Below are 19,586 nucleotides of genomic sequence, written 5' to 3'. Positions count from 1 at the left end.
TATACTGTTAATGGAAGGGAAAAGATAAATGTGACTACCTGAAGTTTTCCCCATAAAACCTTCAGACTTTATGACCAAGAAAAACCTTGCGTTAGATTTGCCTCAGGATTATACTTCAGCGGCTGGCATGGTGATTGCATAGGTGTGCTGTTAGATGGCACAAAGTGTCCCAGGTACAAGCGGAGGGAGTTCTGTAAATGTTGTACCTTACTTATAGCTATCATAGTTATGGGTCACATCCTGGGAAGTGACAGAATCCCGGAATCAGCAGCAGTGACCGCTGTCAGGCATCCTGCCATGCTCACTACGGGTGTGCTTTTGGTTGTATTTGTAAGCAGAGTGTGAAAATGCTCTCCATCACAGTAAGCCACAGAAGGCTACTTTTTTTTTTTTTTTTAATAAAAGTCTAGAAAAAAGATTGAATTGCTCCAAAAAACAGAACCTACACAATTGCCCAGATCAGCAAAAAAATCTCTGCAAGAGGGGAGGAATTGATAGTGTTGCCATAATGCTTTTGAGCTTCTCTGTCTCAGTACAGGCTGAGATTGGGTTTGGAGTTAATTTGGGTGACAGGAATTGGTAGAAAAGCATAAGTAGTTGCAACGATTACATTGCAGGGTTATTTTCAAAGTTTGTATGAGTAGACATGTATTCAGTTCTTTAAAAAATTATTTAAGATTTCTCATGTACTTAAGTGGTATATATTGGCTTTGGTATGTTTGATCACTTTGGTGACTACTTTGGTCGTCTGTATTTGTAGAAGCTGTTTTGTTGTATGACGTGACTACTGCTAATGAAGCCAGTATTTTTGCTTAATTGCATGTACATATTTTTAAAATAAACGGGCAACTTTTTAAAAGTCAGTTCCTTTCTTCTCCAAGTGCCTGACTGTTATTTGAGAGGGTGCAGAAGTGGGGCAAATTTTATAAAGTCTAAAATAAACAACTGCCCCCTTTCTTTCCACCCACTGCTTCCTCCAGCTCTGCATACCTCCTTGCACTTCTTCTGTACTCTCTCTCTGAAGTCATCCCAGTGAGATGCAGCAAGCCATGGAAATGTCTTTCTCAAGGGTCTTGATCCTCCTGTGATTCTTTTCCGCTGGCTCGTTCTTCTACATCTTGCAGAGTGTCTGTTGTCTCTCTGGGCTTGCATTAGCTTCACATGTTGGCTGCAGAAATGATTAGCTGTAGAACAGCTAATGATATGAGGAGGTTTCCTTCGGGCTGCCCCTGTTTTTTGGACTGCCACAGCAGCTTTGCTTCTGTCAGGTCTGTCTTGTAGCTGCCCATTACAGCCCTGCCACTGCGTTCTGTACTTGTGTCACTGTTCTATTGCTGGGTCTGCATTTCTCTAAACCTTTCTGTGTCTGAGAAGATCCAGGTCTTTCCTGGGACATGTGCCATTAAATGGTCTTTCTACAGCTCTATTTTGTACAGAGAACTTGTTTTCATGCACAGTAATTTAGAAGGAGAGAGGCGTTTCCCAAACACAGCATGATTTTTTTTCAAGAAGTGGGGAAGAAGGGAGAATGGGGAAACTAAATGTTAGGATCACTGTGACTTCTGAGCAGCGGAAGTCAAATGTGTTACTAGAGAAGTGCACTTTGGAGTTGATTTTATTGGTACAAGGAATACAGCTTTCATACCTGTGGAGCAGAACACCCATTCCTAGGGATGAAGGATTGTTTTATCAGTCACATGCAAACTGTGGTGCACATAGGTGTAAGACTGTACTGACAAACACAGGTTTTGCTGAGAGAGCTCTTGTAGCGTTTGCTACCTGGAGTTAAGGTCAGAACTTCTAGAACAGCTGGGAGTCTGCTTTGCCTCCTGGGCTTTAGGTATTATATTAAACCGTGCTTTTTCTCCCAACGTTCTCTGGTTTGTACCTAAATGAAGCACGATATAAACACGTGTTTAGAGGGAGGTTGAATGTATGGTTCGTAGAGCTAGGGATGGCTGCAGGTCCAGTTTTGTTTATGCGCAATGCTCTCTGGCTGTAAGCTGCTGCAGAAGGGAGGGGTCTCCATTCCCACCACGGCGTGTTCCTGCCTTTTCTCTTGCTTTGGCTTAGCAACCGTGTGACCACTGTGCTTAGTGCTCTGGAAGGGCTGGCTGGTCCTGTGGCACTTTGCTTATTTATTTTGGTGTGTTTGTTTTATGATCACAGCTGATCTGAGTCATTGCATGGGGGTGTGATTGCTAGATCAGATGCAGGAAAACAAGTGGGAGCACATGTGGGAGGCTGGAAGAGCAAAGAGAAATTGCCTCTTGCAGCAACAGCTTGCAGTGAATATAAAAGTCTGGGTGCTTGCGAATCTGCACCCAGAGCAAGGGGAGACTTTAGTTCTCTCCCTGTTTGCTTTCTTGTCTTGTAAGACTTGAACAAAGATATTTAGCTGCTGCATAGAGCTTTTTGTCTGCGTAGTGAGGAATCCTTGCTACCCTGTGGTAAAAGGTGGTGGGGTAATTTTGTGTGGTTTGTATTTTACTGTGTTTGTATTTATTTTAATATAAGTATATAATGCATGTGGACTGAAGGCAGTGAGTTTGATGTAATTATTATAGGTGGGGTTGAGAGCACTGCTTCTTGTTGAGGTTGCTTTATGTCTGCAATTAGAATATCCTGGTATTTAAAACTATTAAAAGCTTTGCCAGATTTCAACCATTTGGGTAGAATCTTCCATTCATTAATACCTGCCTCAGGCTAGATATTTGTAATTATTTTTAAGCTTTGTCCAGAACAGTTCAGCTGCTACAGAAGATGAGGTTAAGGGAAAATTAGTTTTTAAAATATTTAAGAGCAACTTAGAGTGACTTTTTATTTGAATTTCCCAATTTATTTAAAACTGGAAATCTGGTGTGCATTTTTTTTTAATTCCCCATCTGAATCTACCCATTTCTGACCAAGTTCTAAATAACTGAAATTCTGTAACATGCTCAGTGAAGACTTGTAAGAACATAGCAGATAAAAGTTTTAAGGGATCTGCTTTCTCTGAGTGCATCTGAGCTTGTATCCTCTAGTGTTGACCAAATTGTGCTTGCAGCATCCCTGTTAGTCAAAAAACTCATCAGCTGAGCACCGCCTTGATAAATTGAGCTCAGTGTTGTCCAAGTCACAATTGAAACCCAGGTATAGGAACTGAGACCAAGGTCTTCTGTCCCATTTATTCTCAATAATCTGTTTGCTGACCCCAGCTGGTGTCCAGGAAGAAACACTGATTTAATTGTGGAGTGTACAAGTAAACTTGGGATAGGAAGTGGAAGAGCTGCTGAGAGTAAGATCATGTACCTCTGGAGCAGAGAGATAGGCCTAAAACCAGCTACAATGCAGTAGGAGAAGGGAGACGAGACCTGCAGAGCAGTTGAAGGCACTAAAATTGAACGTGGGCCCACGGACAAGATGTCAGAGAGAACAGATAGCAGGTACCTGTGAGAGATCATGTGTGTGTATAGGGAGAGGAGGACGGGAACTCAGTGAACTGTAACTAGGGTGGTAAGGCTGGAGGGTTAACAGTAGGACTGAAAAATAGGGAATGTTCATGAGGTTTAGAAGCAGGATAGAGCCAAGATCTTAATGCGGCAGTGGAGGAAACAGTATATATAACTGAAGCAAGCTCCCTCCTGAAGGATCCCTCTGGGTTTGTCTGTCTTCTGCTGTTCGTAAGTTCTTGTGAAATTCTCTGTCAAAATGTCCCACTTCCTCTTAGATCCAGTGTGCTGTACAGGGCAACTGCCAGCTTTGTCCATTAGCTCACCTGGCTGAGGTTTGTATGTGGATATGCAAGTCCCCAAACTTACTTGTATTGGAAAACACTTGCTTTTCAAAACATCTACAGAATTGCACATGTCCAGATTAAATGCATCAGTTGCAAATTTCTACCTTAAATACTCACAGCCTGTATCCTTAGGCACTTTTCCTCCTTCATTTGTTCTTTAGGGAGCCTTATGAGGCCTCTGTTCAGTACTCAGCTGTGCATAATGCAAATTCTTTCTCCTCTGAGTGTTCCTCTTTCTCCTGGGGCCTAACTCGGGGATCTAGTGACTGATGTGTTGAACTGCTGAACACTCACAGCTTAACTAAAACCTCTGGGAGCAGTGTTTGTATTGCTATGTGAAGTGCCTTGTATAAGTATGTATTACAGAAAGTACTAAGTTCAGTTTGTCTCAAGGCAGGTGCTCAAAATTAGTAACGTGAAGCACAGAGACTTTAAGGTAAAGCATTATCTCTACCTGCAAAACAGGGATAGCCTATGCTCAGAAATGAATTTAAAACTTCTTTATGCTTGTAAAGCTCAAATGCCACAGCGATTGTCTCTGTGGAAGTCTTAAGTGTCCTAAGGCATTGTTTTGAATGTTGTTTTGGTACAGAATGCGTGGGGTAATGCGTGAGAACTGGAGAGGAGAGACCCCAGAGGCAGGACATGTGCTATGTGCTGCCTGGAAGTTAGAGCTGTCAGTGCAAGGGGATTGTAATTAGTGGGGGAGTAAATACGTCTGTACACATGTAAGGAAATCTGTTAAAAGACAGATCTAGGGCCATGAATGAACGGTGGTCAACTGGGTTTGAATTTTCTAACTCTTGTTTTATCTTATCTGGTTTTTAACTGACCTGAGGATACTGATCCAGCTGATTATCAGGGGATACATATACAGTTAATCTCAAATGACAGCGTCTATGCCTTCAGCTTAATTTTAAACAAAGTGTGACAAAACTGCACTAAGGACAAAATTGATTTTATTTCTAAACCAATTTCTTCCAGCTTTACAAAGGCATTAGGCTTCATCAAAATAAAACTTTCTGACAAAATTGCAGCTTACAAGATTTGTCGGTATCAGAGTGCAAAAAAAACCCATAGAAGAAATAAAAAGGAAAAAAAAGCTTTCTCCTGTTCTTAGCTTCTCAGTACCAAAGTGTTCGTTTAATTTTCTGCTGTCAGAAGTAGGCCACTGACATCTTCTTCCTCATTTCTATCTTGCTGCGTATAAAAAAATCCATGATAATTATTGAGGGGGACGTGAATCAACACACCTATAAATAAGAACATCCTTAACTTCAAGTAGCTATCATGCTGTCGGCCCAGAAATATGCTTTTTTTTTTTGCTTTGGTGACATCCTTTTTTCATTCTTTTCTAATATGACTCATTTTGGAAGTGGAAGTTGGCTGTGGTAGCCACTCATAGCTGTGTTCAGTGGGAATTTTAGACAGTATAAGTGAGTGCATGGTCCTTTGCACTTGGGGAACAATCCTGCCCATTTACATTTCAGGACAGTTTTGCTTTTCTGAAGAGTACTTTTATGAGGACTACAACAAACACTTTGGATTATGTGGTAAAAATCAGACAGTGTGACCTGATGACACTTGTGGCACACAAGTCTGTGACGTGGATCAGTACTCCACGAAGCATAGCCAGTCTACCAGTGCTCCACTCTACTTCCTTGTAAATGTAATTTAAAACAACTCTTAATCAGAAATAAAATCCTAACAAAGTATTTAGGACAAGCACTTTGAAACTGTTTAATCACTGCAGTCCTGTGTCGTCCCCCATTCTCCCCTCCCCCCCCTCCGAGATACCTGGCTGCAGATCTGTAAATGCTGCTTTATGTCACAGTGTCTATAAGCAAAAGTAGCTGGTTTATAGCTCTAATTTGCAGTTTGTTAAAGTAAACACAAATTTCTGGGTTTTACGAATTTGACATGCACCTTTTTGTGTCTTCATATTTAAATGGATTTTTTTTAATGTATTCTGTTTCCAGAGAGAGTGCAGAAGGAGGAAGAGTGATTGTAGAAGTTGATGACAAAGTGGCAAAAGTGAGGAATATAAAGGTATGCTTTTTGTCGTCTTCTCTTTCTCATATAAGAATCCTGATATTCTCATGCTTTTCTATGTTTGCTTGGCTATTGGATCATTCTAATAGAAATATTAAGGGAGAAGTTTAAACCAGCACAGATCTAGAATAATTGCAGCAAAAGGGGGGTGGGGAGGATTGTTTTGGTTCGGGGTTTGTTTGTGTGGTGGGTTTTTTCTTTTGACAGGGGATGTAACATGTAGTTGTGTTTTCTGTATTTTATATTTGTCAAAGCTTCTGCAATCTGGCTGCACGCCATCATTCAAAGCTGTTAGTAAATTGTTTAGGACTTTGTGCTTATCTTACTAACATCTGGATAATTTCTTTCCCTGTGTCTCTCCTCTGCTCATATTTGCACTCAGAGTGCAACTGACTTGCATGAAATGAAGCAAAATGTGTTCAGCTACACTTTAGGCCTTGGTAAAAGACGAAGAGCTATAAGAATAAACTGAATGTAGCTGTCGTCCTCCAAGAGTGCTGGAGCCAGCGTGCATGGGAACCAGCCCTCTGGTTTAGACTCTTGAACTACTTAAAGCTGCCATGGTCCTTCACAAAGTTAATAGAATGGAGCAAAGCAATTTTGTGTTGTCAAACATGATTCTGCTCAAAAGGCAAATAAATGAACCATGAGATTACTGTGGGGATCCTCGAGGATGGATGCATTTTGTATTTCTTGTCTTCTTTTTCTTTATATCTGCAAGCAACCCAGTTATTTTAGATGGCTCATTCAAGAGAAACAATACATTAGGTTTTGAAGAGAAACCTTGGCAAAAATTGAATGAAAGGATTTGAACTATTTACCCTTTTCCATTATAATTATTCTTGTATTGACTTCAGGTGCTCATTTCTGAAGAAAGAAGAGGGAAAAATACTAGTGGTATGAGAGGTCTCATGGATGTAAAATGTTGCTTATTTTCTGTGTATTTCCTTTTCAAAGGCTGTATTTGCAGAGTTTGAGACTCTCACTACCTTCTGAAATAATTTTCCCCAATTCCTTGTACATGCGACAAAGCTCTCAAAGAGACACTTGACCTCTGGGTGTGATGCTGTCTGTTCCTGGTGGTTGTCCTCGGGAAGGCTTTGGTCCCTGGGACATGGCTGTGAGGATTTGGGCCCCTGAGGCTGCCTGCCCCCGCTGGGGGAGCCTCCCTCAGCAGGTGGAGTCCTCAGTCAGGCAGCTGCCTAATGGGGTCCAGCTGAGCCTTGTTAGACCTAGAGGGTTTTCTATTTTATTTGTTTAAAGAGGAGCTGTGGGCTGCCTTGGGATACTTGGGAAACCACAGCAGCGGGGCCGACTGCTCAAAGTAGGCAGAGAAGGGTTATTTGGAGACGCAAGGGCTGGCTTGTGGGTGTTTTCTCTCTTGAGGTTTCGTAATTGGTGAGTTTTGTGAAGGGACTGAGTTTGCTTTATGCATAAACTAAATTTAGACAGCCATTGATGAATCCAAGTTAGTGTATAAATTAATACTTACACACTAATGTTCACGTTGTTGTGTCTGGGGTAGGTGCACTTTGTAGTTGAGAACAAACCCCTTATTGCCGGAAGGGTAATCACCTCTGTGACCAGGGACTGCTGTCCCTGAGGTGGAGGGGTATTTTTTTTATTTTTACATGTTGCAATAGGAAGGCAGTGCTCCAAACTATCTTCTGCTTATTGCTGCAGAAAACCTAAGAAAATAAAAGGTAATTGCATAAAAATCTCTGAATCATGACATGTTCAAAATACTATTATTGAAGATGATCAATAGGTTTGTCAAGATGTTATTTCTGACTAAAGGAAACCTTGGTTGTACTTAATTCAATGTGATAACTTTAGAATCATGCAGGGTTTAAAATGGATGAAACCCCTTTACTTCAGTGATAATCTAAAATTATTTCTGTCCTATTTTGCTTTGCTCTTTCTTGGTTTAAAAAAAAACCCCAAACCCACAAACCTGTCAGATGGGCCTGTAAATTAATTTTCCCTGTAAACTTCACAGCTGGTGGCAGAGTTCAGTGCTTACAGTGCCCTTTATCCAGTAATCTGGCAGACAGCACTGACACCCCTAGTTTTGGGGGCCATTAGTGAAGCAGTTTGTTTAGGTATCGAATTATAATGAACCGTTTTTTCTGCTTATGTTTTCGCAAATGTCAAGGTTACAATAAAGTTACCGATTAGGTCAAAATTACATGTGGATGGTGTTAATTTTGTGTAATGTTTTGACTTGTTACTCTCCTCCTTTGATGAGTAGAGCAACAATGCGTAGTTCCTTGTTCATAAGCTTATCTGTTTTATTACAAATCACTTGGGCAAGATTATACAGAAAGATTTGCACAATTCCCTTAATTTCAGTCACCATTTCTGACTATTATGCTAGAAAGGCTTCACTGTCATTGTTAATAACCTGTAAAGGTTAGGTTTATAGTGTGCAGTCCCAGTGACAGAAACGTTAGCTTGCAACCATGGCAAAGCAAAGGAGAAATAGGGGAAGAGACCTGCATTTTCAACTATGCAGTGAGAAAATTGGGTTTGTTTTCTCACTTGGGGCCTCATTTCTGTGATGTGGTTCTCAGTGAAACAGAATAATGGTGGAGAAGTATCAAAACGGTTGCAGAGCTTTTCTGCCAATATGTAGCTGTTGTGAAGATTAACTAAATTATGTTTATTGTACACAGCCTGGAGAACCTTAGTTGTAGTAAATGAATTCTTCAGCAAAAATGCTTCAGCAGGTCTGTCATGTATGTCTCTGCCTCACTCTCAGCATCAAAGAGAATTGAATAAAGAGGATAAACTATTTGCCATTCCTTTTCCACAATACAGATCCTAGATAAACTTCCTGTTAGTTTTAAAATGCTTATTTTTTGGTCAGCTTCAAAGTGAATTGGTTTTTCTGTCATTTTCCTTCTGTTATCAGGTTGACAGTAGGCTTGATAGCACTTGGGACTCGAGAGAAAAGATTGTGGCCTTCAGCTTTGATTACTGCTACTGGTCAGTTGATCCCGAAGATCCAAAGTATGCATCTCAGGAAATGGTAAGAGATGCTGTTCTTTTTGTCTGTGTTTCCATCCTGTTTTGTCCTTTATAATCACATCTACAGGAAGAGATTGAGACATAGGGTACATAAAATTTAATTTTCTTTTCTGCCCGTATCTTTTTCTTATTTTGTTTGTAATACCACAGTACTCATCATTTTGTCTTAAGTAGATGTAGTAGAACTGCAATAGCCTTTTTTGTCAACTAATGCATGCTTTCATTACATATGTTAACTTTGGTAGTGATCATTAATTGTGATGATCTGAGGACTCTGGCTTAGCAATGAGGTTCTTTTTGGTGGGGGCTGGGGGATCAGGTTCTAAAGGGAGAAGGCTCTGAAGTGAAAGGAGGAGTGTTGAGGTGATCCTGCTGAGAGGATCAACAGGGAAATAATCACATCTTTAAATAATGGTAGTAAATTTTACTTATACTATATTGTTCTGAGCACTTTTCCTTGATAAAGCATCAGAAATCTCTTATAACTAATGGAGACTCCTCCTAGCTTGAAGATCCAAGGTTTGACTGATTAAGAAGGAAGGTTGAAAGATTTGGTATTTTAAAATAGGATATGATTACAAATTTTTGTTAATAAGGAATTATTAAATCTACTACAAATAAATATCATGCACAGCAAAGCTATCCAAAGATTTCACTAAGCATGCATGTGATCACATATGTCAGCATTGAAATAAGATTTTACTGCTGTTTTGTCTTCAGAATGGTATAATTTCATTTTTGTCTGTTGTCAGTACAACTGTTCCTGAAGTTTCAACCTGTATAATTGTGGTGTTTTTCACAGAAAGTATCACTTAAGACTGAGCTAGTCCTGTGAAATTTGTGTTTCTGGTAGTGATGAGTATGGGATTGTTTTACTTTTGGGAGTCAATATTTGAAAAATATCAAATTTGGCAATTACTAGAACGATAGGTGAAATTCTTGACTGTGCTCCATTTCCTTGTTGGTGCAGTAGTGTGGAAGAGGTTTTGGGAACTTGGGAAGTGTATGTAGTGTTTAAAAAATAAAGTTGTTTTTCTAAAGTACTCAGGACTAGATAAACTTCCATTTTAGGGATTACAAATAACAAACCTTTAAATGCTGAACTGTTGGGGTCGTGTCCCCCCCTCCACGCCCCCCTTATATTGTCTTACTTGCTTATTTTGGTTTTGTGTTCTTTGTGAGTTTCTCTCATAATACACTTAGAAGCATGCTTCTTAGAACTGTTGATAATACAGTTGGTTTTCCAACTGAAATGGTTTAGCAGATGAAATATTGATAAATGCAGTCTGCCAAGTTGGTTTTATCTCTACTTGGTATGAAAAAATATCAGAACTGCCAAATGGAAAATATAAATATTGGCTACAAAGTGTAAATTTTTATTCTTGTTGTTATTAAATACAAGTGCAATTGAAAAAGAATGTAAAATGCTATATAAACAGCGCAGCTTCCTTGCTGGGGCTGAGTAGGTATTTCAGACACTGTGGAGAGCTTTGTGTTATCATACAATACAATTTTATCCAATAAAAACACTGAGGGGGAATCATGAACTCCCTGGCCATAGAAGGTTAAGTAATAGGCCGTAGTTCCCTTACTGGTGTCTGATGCTGGCTGAAAGGACATCCAGTGCTGCTTCATGTAACTGTTGGGTTACTGAGCCTTAGACAGATATCTTTCATGAGTAAAGAGAAGTTTAAAGATGGACTGGTGCTTTGAAACGCCTGGAGTCATGAATGAATTTCTTGGGCTTTTTACCTGTCTTGGTGACTGTAGAACCAGTAAAGCATACTTCAAATGCCCTTGAGAAGAGGGCTGCTGGAATACTGCAATCTTACCATGCTTTTGTGCATTTGTCTGCCCCCTTACACTGTATGAATGAAGTTTATTGTACGAATTCCATGTTTTGAATCATTATTTCAGTGCTGAGCTTGAAGTTTCTAAGCTTCTTTACAGCAACGATGCTATCAGCAGCCAAAGAAGGTTCAGTAACACTCATCGAGTAAAAGCTTGCTTTCATGAGCTGACCTTAGATTACTTTTTCCTTGAAGATGTCTTGCCAACTGTTATCATACATGATTGGTGTATTGGTTGAGGATGAAAACTAGATTAAAGTATCTACCTTCAGGTTCATTTTTGTAGAATGCTGTCTTTTAGTAAACTGTCTTTTTTTTGTCCTCTGGATGGATGTATGAAAATGAAATCCTAACAGTTTCTTCAGTTGTTAAGGATTCTGTCACCATAAAACAACAGTGGGAGGGCTGCAAATCGTAGTGTTTAGGTAAAAATATGATTTTAAAGACACAAATCTGCTTCTCTGAATACTACTTACTGTTTCTTCCAGATGTTAATTAACATTGTTCACTTCAGGTTCTGGTCCCTTGCATTCCAGAGATGACTACACACAATGCATTTTATCCCTATATATTTTGAACATATACTTCATAGCTAGTTGTGACAGGTTTAAGTCACCTATGTGTAAGTACTTTCAAATGTTTGGATGAAAAGTTCAGATTCGTTCTGTTTATAAAAACTGTGTTTTCTCTGCCACCTGTATTCTACTTGTATTTGCCAAAATGGGAATACATGTTGCCCACCTTGTTTGTTTTTCCTAATATATTTATGTTAGTATTTCTTCTGTTGTGTTTTTTTTTTTTTTTTTAATTAAAAAAAGGTAGGGAAGGTATCTTTTCCCTTTAATCTGGGGAGAGAAGATTGCAATACAGTAAACTGAAGAGGAACTGAACCAATTTAGTAAAATCTGCAATGCCCATGTGACAGATGATATGCCTTTATTTTTTTTTTTAATAGCACTGAAACTGAAAGTGCTTTTCCCTTCAAAAAGCTGGAGCAAGCAGAGTCAAAACCAAATTGTTATTAAGAAGTATTATTGTCTACATACTTTTTAGGGCTGAATTTAAAAAATAATTATCTTGTCACGATATAGACAAGCTTTCTTGATTGGCATTACATAATGTAAGCCTCCTCATATCTCTGAAAAGAGGAAACTTGCTAAATTAAAAACAAAGTTGATGTTTGACTACTGAAAGAAGAACCCATCACTATTGGTGTATGGAAAATAGGCTTCTTGGCAGAGATAACCTGTTGGATAGTGATTGGTTTTGGAAGATGGTTTAAGGTACAAGTGGATAGTCTTTGACTTTTATTCAAGGTTATTCTCTCATTTAAAACATTTGAGGAACTAGATATGACCCAGAGTTCTGTTGTCTTTATTTCTCTCCTAACTGTGGTGAAATATGAAGCTATACAGTGTTTCTAATGATGACGCAGTAATTTATAAGCTTAATTTAGAAGTTTAATAGTAGTGGTCTGAATTCTTAGTCTTCCTTTAGAAGTTACATAAATTCTTTAAAAACGTAAGATTTTTGAAATAGATCAGCTATGCAAGTAGTATGTTCATTTTCCAAGTAAGCTGAATGCCAAATTTTACAATGTGACCTCTAGTTTTCAGGTGGCCGGTTTGAGATCCTTGGGCCTGTGCTTTTGTTTTCTCACTGAGCAGTTGAATATTTCACGTTTATATTGAGCTGAAGTTTTTATCTGCTTTCACAGATGCGCAATTCTTTCCAAAGGGAGTTTACCTTCTCTTTTTAAAGACAATTTTTTTTTCTAAGTGGATTTGTTAGTGCATAAACAGAATAGAGGAATCAAGAAATACCCTAAGGGAAGAGTCACTGGCTAAATCAACCAGAGCTACCAGCCACTAAAGGAAGAAGGATCTGCTAAATCCTTGTAAGTGCGGAGAAAGGAACCAGGCACTAGGGCTACATGGCAGAGAGAAACTGAGTATCAAAAAATTGTGTGGGACCAGAGAAAGAACAGGTAACAAAGAAATATGAAATCAGGACAGGGACAGAACATTTGATGGGCAAAATATGAAATGAGAAACAAAAGGAAATTTAAAAAGATTATAGGCATTTAAGAGAAGAAGGGCATGCATGGTTTTTCTGATCTTAACTCTGCAATTTGTTACATGCATTTTCCATGGTTATAAAGGAGGGAATGGTTCTCCAAACTATCACTGTCAAGATATAGTTACATTCTTAAAAACAAACAAACAAAAAAACCACCAACCAAACAAGAAAAAACCCCACCCCCCCAAAAACCACAAGAAACTGTAATACTTCTGGTGATGTTCCTTTTCCTGCCATTTTTGAGTCAAACTTGAATTTTTGCTGTGCTGTGTTGCTGCAGAATTAGTTCAGTCTTGCAGAGGGAGAATGCTGAGTGTCTGCACCTGGGTTTTACCACTTGCATGCAATGAAGTAATTTCACCAAGTGTCCTTGCATTGTTGTATTAAGTTTTTTGGGGGAGGTGAATTTGGTACTATATGAAACCTGCTTTAGTAAAGGGGACATTTTGTGTAGAAGTGACTATTGCTTCCTTCTCCCCTGCCCCCTTCCTCCACAGATCTCTTCAGGAAGCTGTGTGTGGTTCAGGATTGTTTTCCAAAGACAATGTTGGAAAACCATCACTCTTTGGCCATTGTATAACTATGGGATTACCCGTTTACTAGAGATTCCTGACGTTTCCATTTTGCAGTAAAAATACTGTGTGATAATGATATTGTAATGATATTTAGGGTTATAATTTTTATTCTTACGGGCAGATTCAGGCTTGCTGATTTGTTCTGCTGGTTGAATATGATAGCTAATATGTAGCAAACATATCCTGCAAACAAACATCTAAATTTAAACTTAATTTAAATTTAAATTTTTGTCTGGTGTAGAACAGTCTGTTTCAATCTTTTGAGTTTCCTTTGTAAAACCTAAAATAGCTCTTAATGAATCTTTCATCAAGTCTGATTTAGCTCCACCAAGCAAAGGAAAATCTTTAAAACAGTTGCAAAACTTAAGTAAATGCCCATTTAAAACCTACTGCCAAAAAAAAAAAAAATTTCAGCTTCATCTAATGCAAGCACTGTTAAACAAAATCTTAACTGTATTCTGCATGAGTATTCTTAAGGCTACAGGAACACATGCAAGCATTACGAATTCTTGTAGCTGGTTGTAATAGCTTGAGTCCTCAGCTTCCCTCCAGCCATCCTACCCATCCGGTTATTGTGCATGCACAGTAACCATGGTGGGCAGACTGACCCACAGGATGTACAGGCAGGTATTTATACACAGCAGTTGCCATAGATAGCTGATGTTAGCAATCTGTTTCTTTTGATAAGAGTAATATGTTCCATGAGTAATAGTCGTTGAATGGTAGAGATCGTGAAATTCAGAAAAGTCTTTAAGTGTCCAACTTGTACTGATTTCAGTGGGATCCAAATCTCCAACTGGGTTTTCTTAAAACAATTTTTGTAGCTCTTAAGCTTAGTTTTTGTACTTCAGTACATCAGTTAAATGGAGATGATAATGTTTATAAAGGAAATCATAATTTAGACTTTAGAATTTTTACTTCTGGGTTTCAAAAGAATGAAATAAGCTATATTCATATTGGTCAAGGAATTTCACACTTCTGGGCTTGACTTGGTAAGGATTTTATTTTGGTTTGGCATAGTGTATTAGGTTTATGCAGGTATGAATATTCCTTCAGTGTCTTTCTGAATATTATAATTTTCAGTAATGCTTTGACCCTCATTGGAGCTTCTAAGATACAATCGTAAAAGCACTTGACCAAAAAGGCCGTGGCCAAACAAAAAGATGACTCTTTGAGATAAATCTAAGAAATATGAGAGCGCACAGAGATTGTTGTAAACACCTGAGCGATGATATACTGTTGCATCTTTTTCCCTGAAAGATTACATTGCCTTTTTGATGAGAAGTGGCTGCCTATCACAAAAAAAAAAACAAACCAAAACTTAGTGTCAATATTTTATATGGATTTCCCTGTATGTGCAGGTTGCACTGTGATGTGTCACATTGAAAAGTATTATCTTAATGAATCAGGATAGTTTTACAGTGAGAAAGCAGTAAGGGTATGAAAACAAGTCTTACTGCGAATGTCAGTAACTGCTCCTAATTTCTTGACATTCTTACCCCCTACCCGCCCCATTCTTTGGCACTGATTTCCTAATGTAAGTGAAAGGATAACTGTGAGTCTTTCTTTGGTGCGCTTCCACTGTGCATTTGAACCATTGAGGGTTTTACAAGACTGTTCAAAAGCAAGACAGTGTGTTAAATTAAGGGTTGTTTATTTCTAAACTTTTATATAACAAGCGCACAGGTTCTGTTTGCCTGTCTGTCCATTGCAAATGTGTGCTAGGAAGAACTCCTTTCCATTCAAACACATGATCCAATAATTTCTATCATTGTTTATAAATATATTCATTGGGAAGATTGGCATTTATTCTGTGCTCTGAAGGCAGAAATGGGTGTTACTGATGGCTCATGTGAGTGAATGCACATGAACCCTGTAAACAGATTTTTCCATTTCTTATTTGTTTTAAAGTACCATAATTGCTTTTCATCACATTTGACTTCCCAGCATAGTTGGGTTTTGTACTACTTCCAGCTAAGTAAAGCAGTTTCGGAAAGGAGCAGATGGGCACATGATTTTCTTACCTCCTTGTCAAAGTGTAACTGAAAAACAAATAGAAGAAAAAACAGATATGTTTGTTTTAATATGCAAGATCTTCAATATGGCACTAGGTTTTTTGTTTTGTTTTTGGAGGGTTTTGTTTGTTTGTTTTACATGTTAATTGAAAAAGTTTAGAAAAGTTACACAACGGTATTGTTTGGAAGCAAAACATTGCAACATACTTTCCACCCCTTCATCAAACTAAGTCACTGTATTTGATCCTCTTTTTTTTTTTTTTTTTTAATTGCAAACATAGTCATGCTTCTGAAGAACTGAGAGACCTTCCCTTTCTAAGCTGAGTTTGTGACACTTCCATGCCTCCATACAGTCTCTCTGAGATTCAAGTTTTTAATTGTCTTGGAATTCTCAAGACAAATTCAAAATCTGTTATCTGGCATGAGCACTTAATTCTAAAAATTATAACATAATAAAGCTCTAATTTAAAACTCTTGAAAAAGCCTTCAATGTGTTCTCTCTTTCTCTCCCTGCCTGTGTGTCCTGCCCCGTCGTCCGTGGCGTGTGTCCGTCCCCCCCTGCCTTGGTGTAAAAGGAGGGAGAAAGGGGAAGGAGGCGGTGGCTGTGGGTGTAAATGGCATTTTCGCATGAAATATTTGAAAAGCAGTAAGCATTCCATCCACAAGATTTCTTTCTCCAACCCAGAGTGAGACAGAAGTGAAAAGGAGAGTGTGCTGTAAGAAAAAGGCTTTTTGTGCAATAATTGGATCAGTATATAATGGATTATGGTGGAGAGAGGGAAACCACCATGAGTGCATGCTATATATCTTCTGCCAGCAACACAGCTGCTGTGTTCAGTTCGTGATCGAATAAGGTCATTCTTTCCAGCTATACCAAGATATCTTTGCAGAAAACTTCTCTGGGAATTATCACGAATAATTGCAAGCTTCAAAGCAGGCTTTACTGGAAGACAAAAAGAGTCAAGTTAATTTTCAATTTAGCATGCATAACATGAAAAAAATTGTATTTTGGGGAGACAAAAATTATTTTTAAATAACTGAGGCATTGAGTTAATTGATTGGAATAATTATATAGTCATACATTCATATGCAACTATAATTTAATGCAGATACATTTCAAATATGAAGCCTAAACAGGAGTGCACAAGAAAGGATTAAGCTGAATATTGGTAACAGGTTGAGGGAAATCAATAGACTATTTCACAGACAATGAAATGAGACTTTTTCTGACTGTTCAATCTGCTAGTGCTCATACACACTCATTCTGTTTCCCTGATAGGCGCTGATGGTTGCTTACTAGATACACAGAGCACATTCTTTACAATAGGCAGGCAGTATAATTTGCTAAATAATATTGAAAGGATCTGCAAGTGCATTCAGCAACTTAGAAGAAAAAGAATAACAAGTTCTTTGGGTTGCCAGTTGTTGTGCATGTTGCGGTCAACCTGCACATTTGCAATCTGTGTTACTTCGATAAATGTGATTTTTGCATGTCTTACAAGTAAAACCAAAAACTTGATACTGGTGACCTGCAAACTTTCTGAAGTAACTTGACAGCATATGGTCATTTGGAAGGATGAATTTTTTTTTTTTATTAACTTCTAGTGATGGAGATGTATTTAAAAAGAAACAAACCCAAACCCCACTGTTATATAGATAAGATGTATGCAGATGTTGATTGCTATTTCTTATTTGCAGATGAACATTCACAGTTTAAATTCCTCTGTGTAATCACACCGCAGTCTTTCCCCCATGCTCATAAAGTAGTGATATTTTCTTCTTCTTTTAATCTAATACTAGGACCATTCCTTACTTTTTGCTTTGCAAACAGATTCCCTTGTTCATCTGCAAGTATTTCCACAGCATGGCTGGACACAGAATGGAAGGTCATATTCATGGTGCTTCCAAGGTAGCAGATTGATCCAAGATTAGTTTTTAACTTGGAGTGGTTTTTCTCCAATCTTAGCAATGTTTTGTGAATAACTTCAGTTAGACTGCTCTTTTGGGAATTGAAATTACTGAAAAATTAGTCTGAACTTCAAGTTTCCAAGATCATATTGTTCTGCGAGTTCTGTAGTCACTGGATGGAAGGATGCTGATAGACTTTTAGTAGGAGACTGGGCCAGGTTTGGGGTTTTATTTGGTTTTAGCAGGCAGCTGTCTTATGAAAGATTTTGTTGGGCAGGACTGTGCTGGCATTGAATAGTGAGATCTGTTTATTGCAGCAGCTGGGATCAAGTTCAACATGGCCATTTTGTTTATTTCTGAAAACGTGCTGTGTTTCTGACATGTTGCAGCCGTGAGACTGGGCTTGCATGTGTAAGTAGCTAAAGCCTGAAAAACCTAAATAATATGCATGTGTCCTGTATCACTGTTTATTGAAGTGTTTGGTGTGAACAGCAATTGTTCTTTTATATTATAGCAAAAAAACAGCCCTGCCCTTTTTTATAGATCTGTGCTTGCTTTATTTATTTACCTTCATTAGTAGCTAACATATTTTTCTGTGAACTAAGATGGTATGCCTCGGAGAGATGTGTGTGGCTTTGAACACAAACTGAATGAATCATCCTTTTGGCTGGATCTGAGCACCTGCATGTTGACTCCCAATTCTGTTTTGTTTTGGATCAACAAAAAGTCTGCCCTTGAGAGCTCATATGTGAAAAGCAAAATTAACATTTCTGCTCAGTTGTGGCTTTTCTGCTAAAGTAGATTCTGTTGGCAGTGCTCCTAAACTGCATAAGAAAGAGTGAAGATGAATAAAATTAATTCAGTCTAGAAACATTTACAGTAGCCTCATTACATCAAAAATCAAAATTCTGAGTGTCAGTTTAGGGTTCCTTAGCCCCAGATGTACATGCTATTATGGATAGGTTCTCACTCTTTATTACTTCAGTGTTATAATGTCAGGACATTCTCAGCTGAAGCAGGGGAGATGGTGTTCTGTATCTTAGATTGGCAAATGTATTTTGGAGTATGTTTTACCAGGCTATATTACTGTCACATGAAGTAGTTGATTAATAAGTTTTGGACTGGACCATCTGAATCAATCCTTGCTGGATAGGTTATATTCCTGAGATGCTGAATAGCAATGAAAGTTTTCATGGATTTTTTTTTTTTTTTTTTTTGTGCCCGTAAAGATTGATTTGCTTTCAAATTACATGTATTAACTTTAAGATAGCTTTCAACTTCTGCTATACTGTTACTGCAAGTGTTTTCCGTTCTGAATCTTCAGACATCCGTCTCCTGCACACTCATGTATCTTTAAGAGTGTATACATGGATTGTATCATTGATACTGTGTGCCTTCACAGTATTGTTGGCAGATTTTCTTATGAAGAAAAGAGTCAGTCTCTTATGTGCCTTGTCCTATGTGACAGACCTGCATGTGAAACATCAGGTCTGAAAACTGAATCTAAGGAACTGTGCGGATCCAGCCCAGAATTAATTAATTTGGCCTACCTAATTTTCTTTATATTTATAGATTTTATTTATTTATTATTATTTCATAGGGAGCTGAGTAGCTTGACTTCAGTGGGTAAGGAAAGCCTTCTCTAGCTAGCATTGGAGAAGCAGAGATAGAAAATTGCAGGGGATTATTTATTCAAAGTAGGCATACTTTCAGGGAGGTTATATTTATACTTCATATGTGGTTTTGAAAAAGAACTGTCCACCTCTCTAGGATTTTATTTCATTTGGAATATGACTAAAAAGAAGAGGAGCTCAAATAATTGGTGGAAGACTGCTTTATGCTTTTTGTTTTGGTAGCTTAAGTTTTCTGAGACCATAAATGTTTTGCAAGTTTTGCTCAAATAAAAGATCTTTCAAGGTATGTTTAAATTGTGCTTCAACAAAGCAACATCCAGGAAAAAAACAATTGCTTTGAAGGAGAACAGAAGGAGACATGTCTTATCTTGTGTTAGGTTTTGCTGAGTGTGTTCTGTTATGATAGCAGAAAATGGATTTGAGTAACTGCAAATAGACTTAGGAATAGATAAACTTTTTTTTTTTTTTGCTAGAACAACAATGTTGAAAGCTTCACGGGTAATGTTTTTTTTGTTACCCTCATTATGGAAGAATGAGGTTTCCTGATGGATTTTAAAAGCCAAAAATCTTTCAGAGCAATGATTCCCAGTCTTTTGAAGCAAGCCCTATTAGAGCTGTCTATGACCTTGTCCTGGTTTTGGCTGGGATAGAGTTAATTGTTTTCC

General features: G+C 38.1%; 1 protein-coding gene across 1 annotated transcript in view; it reads left to right on the top strand.

Annotated features, from left to right (window-relative positions):
* The window catches only part of STARD9 (StAR-related lipid transfer (START) domain containing 9), a 117,186-nt gene that overhangs the window by 9,768 nt on the left and 87,832 nt on the right, over positions 1–19,586 (top strand). The window contains exons 2-3 of the mRNA XM_010580190.1: positions 5,758–5,827; positions 8,745–8,861. Of these exons, the coding sequence (XP_010578492.1) occupies positions 5,758–5,827; positions 8,745–8,861 (187 nt within the window). The remainder of the gene's footprint in view (positions 1–5,757; positions 5,828–8,744; positions 8,862–19,586) is intronic.

Source organism: Haliaeetus leucocephalus, unplaced genomic scaffold, assembly GCF_000737465.1.
Source record: "Haliaeetus leucocephalus isolate CR32 unplaced genomic scaffold, Haliaeetus_leucocephalus-4.0 Scaffold696, whole genome shotgun sequence".
Classification (NCBI taxonomy): domain Eukaryota; kingdom Metazoa; phylum Chordata; class Aves; order Accipitriformes; family Accipitridae; genus Haliaeetus; species Haliaeetus leucocephalus.
This window is presented reverse-complemented; position numbering and strand designations above follow the sequence as displayed.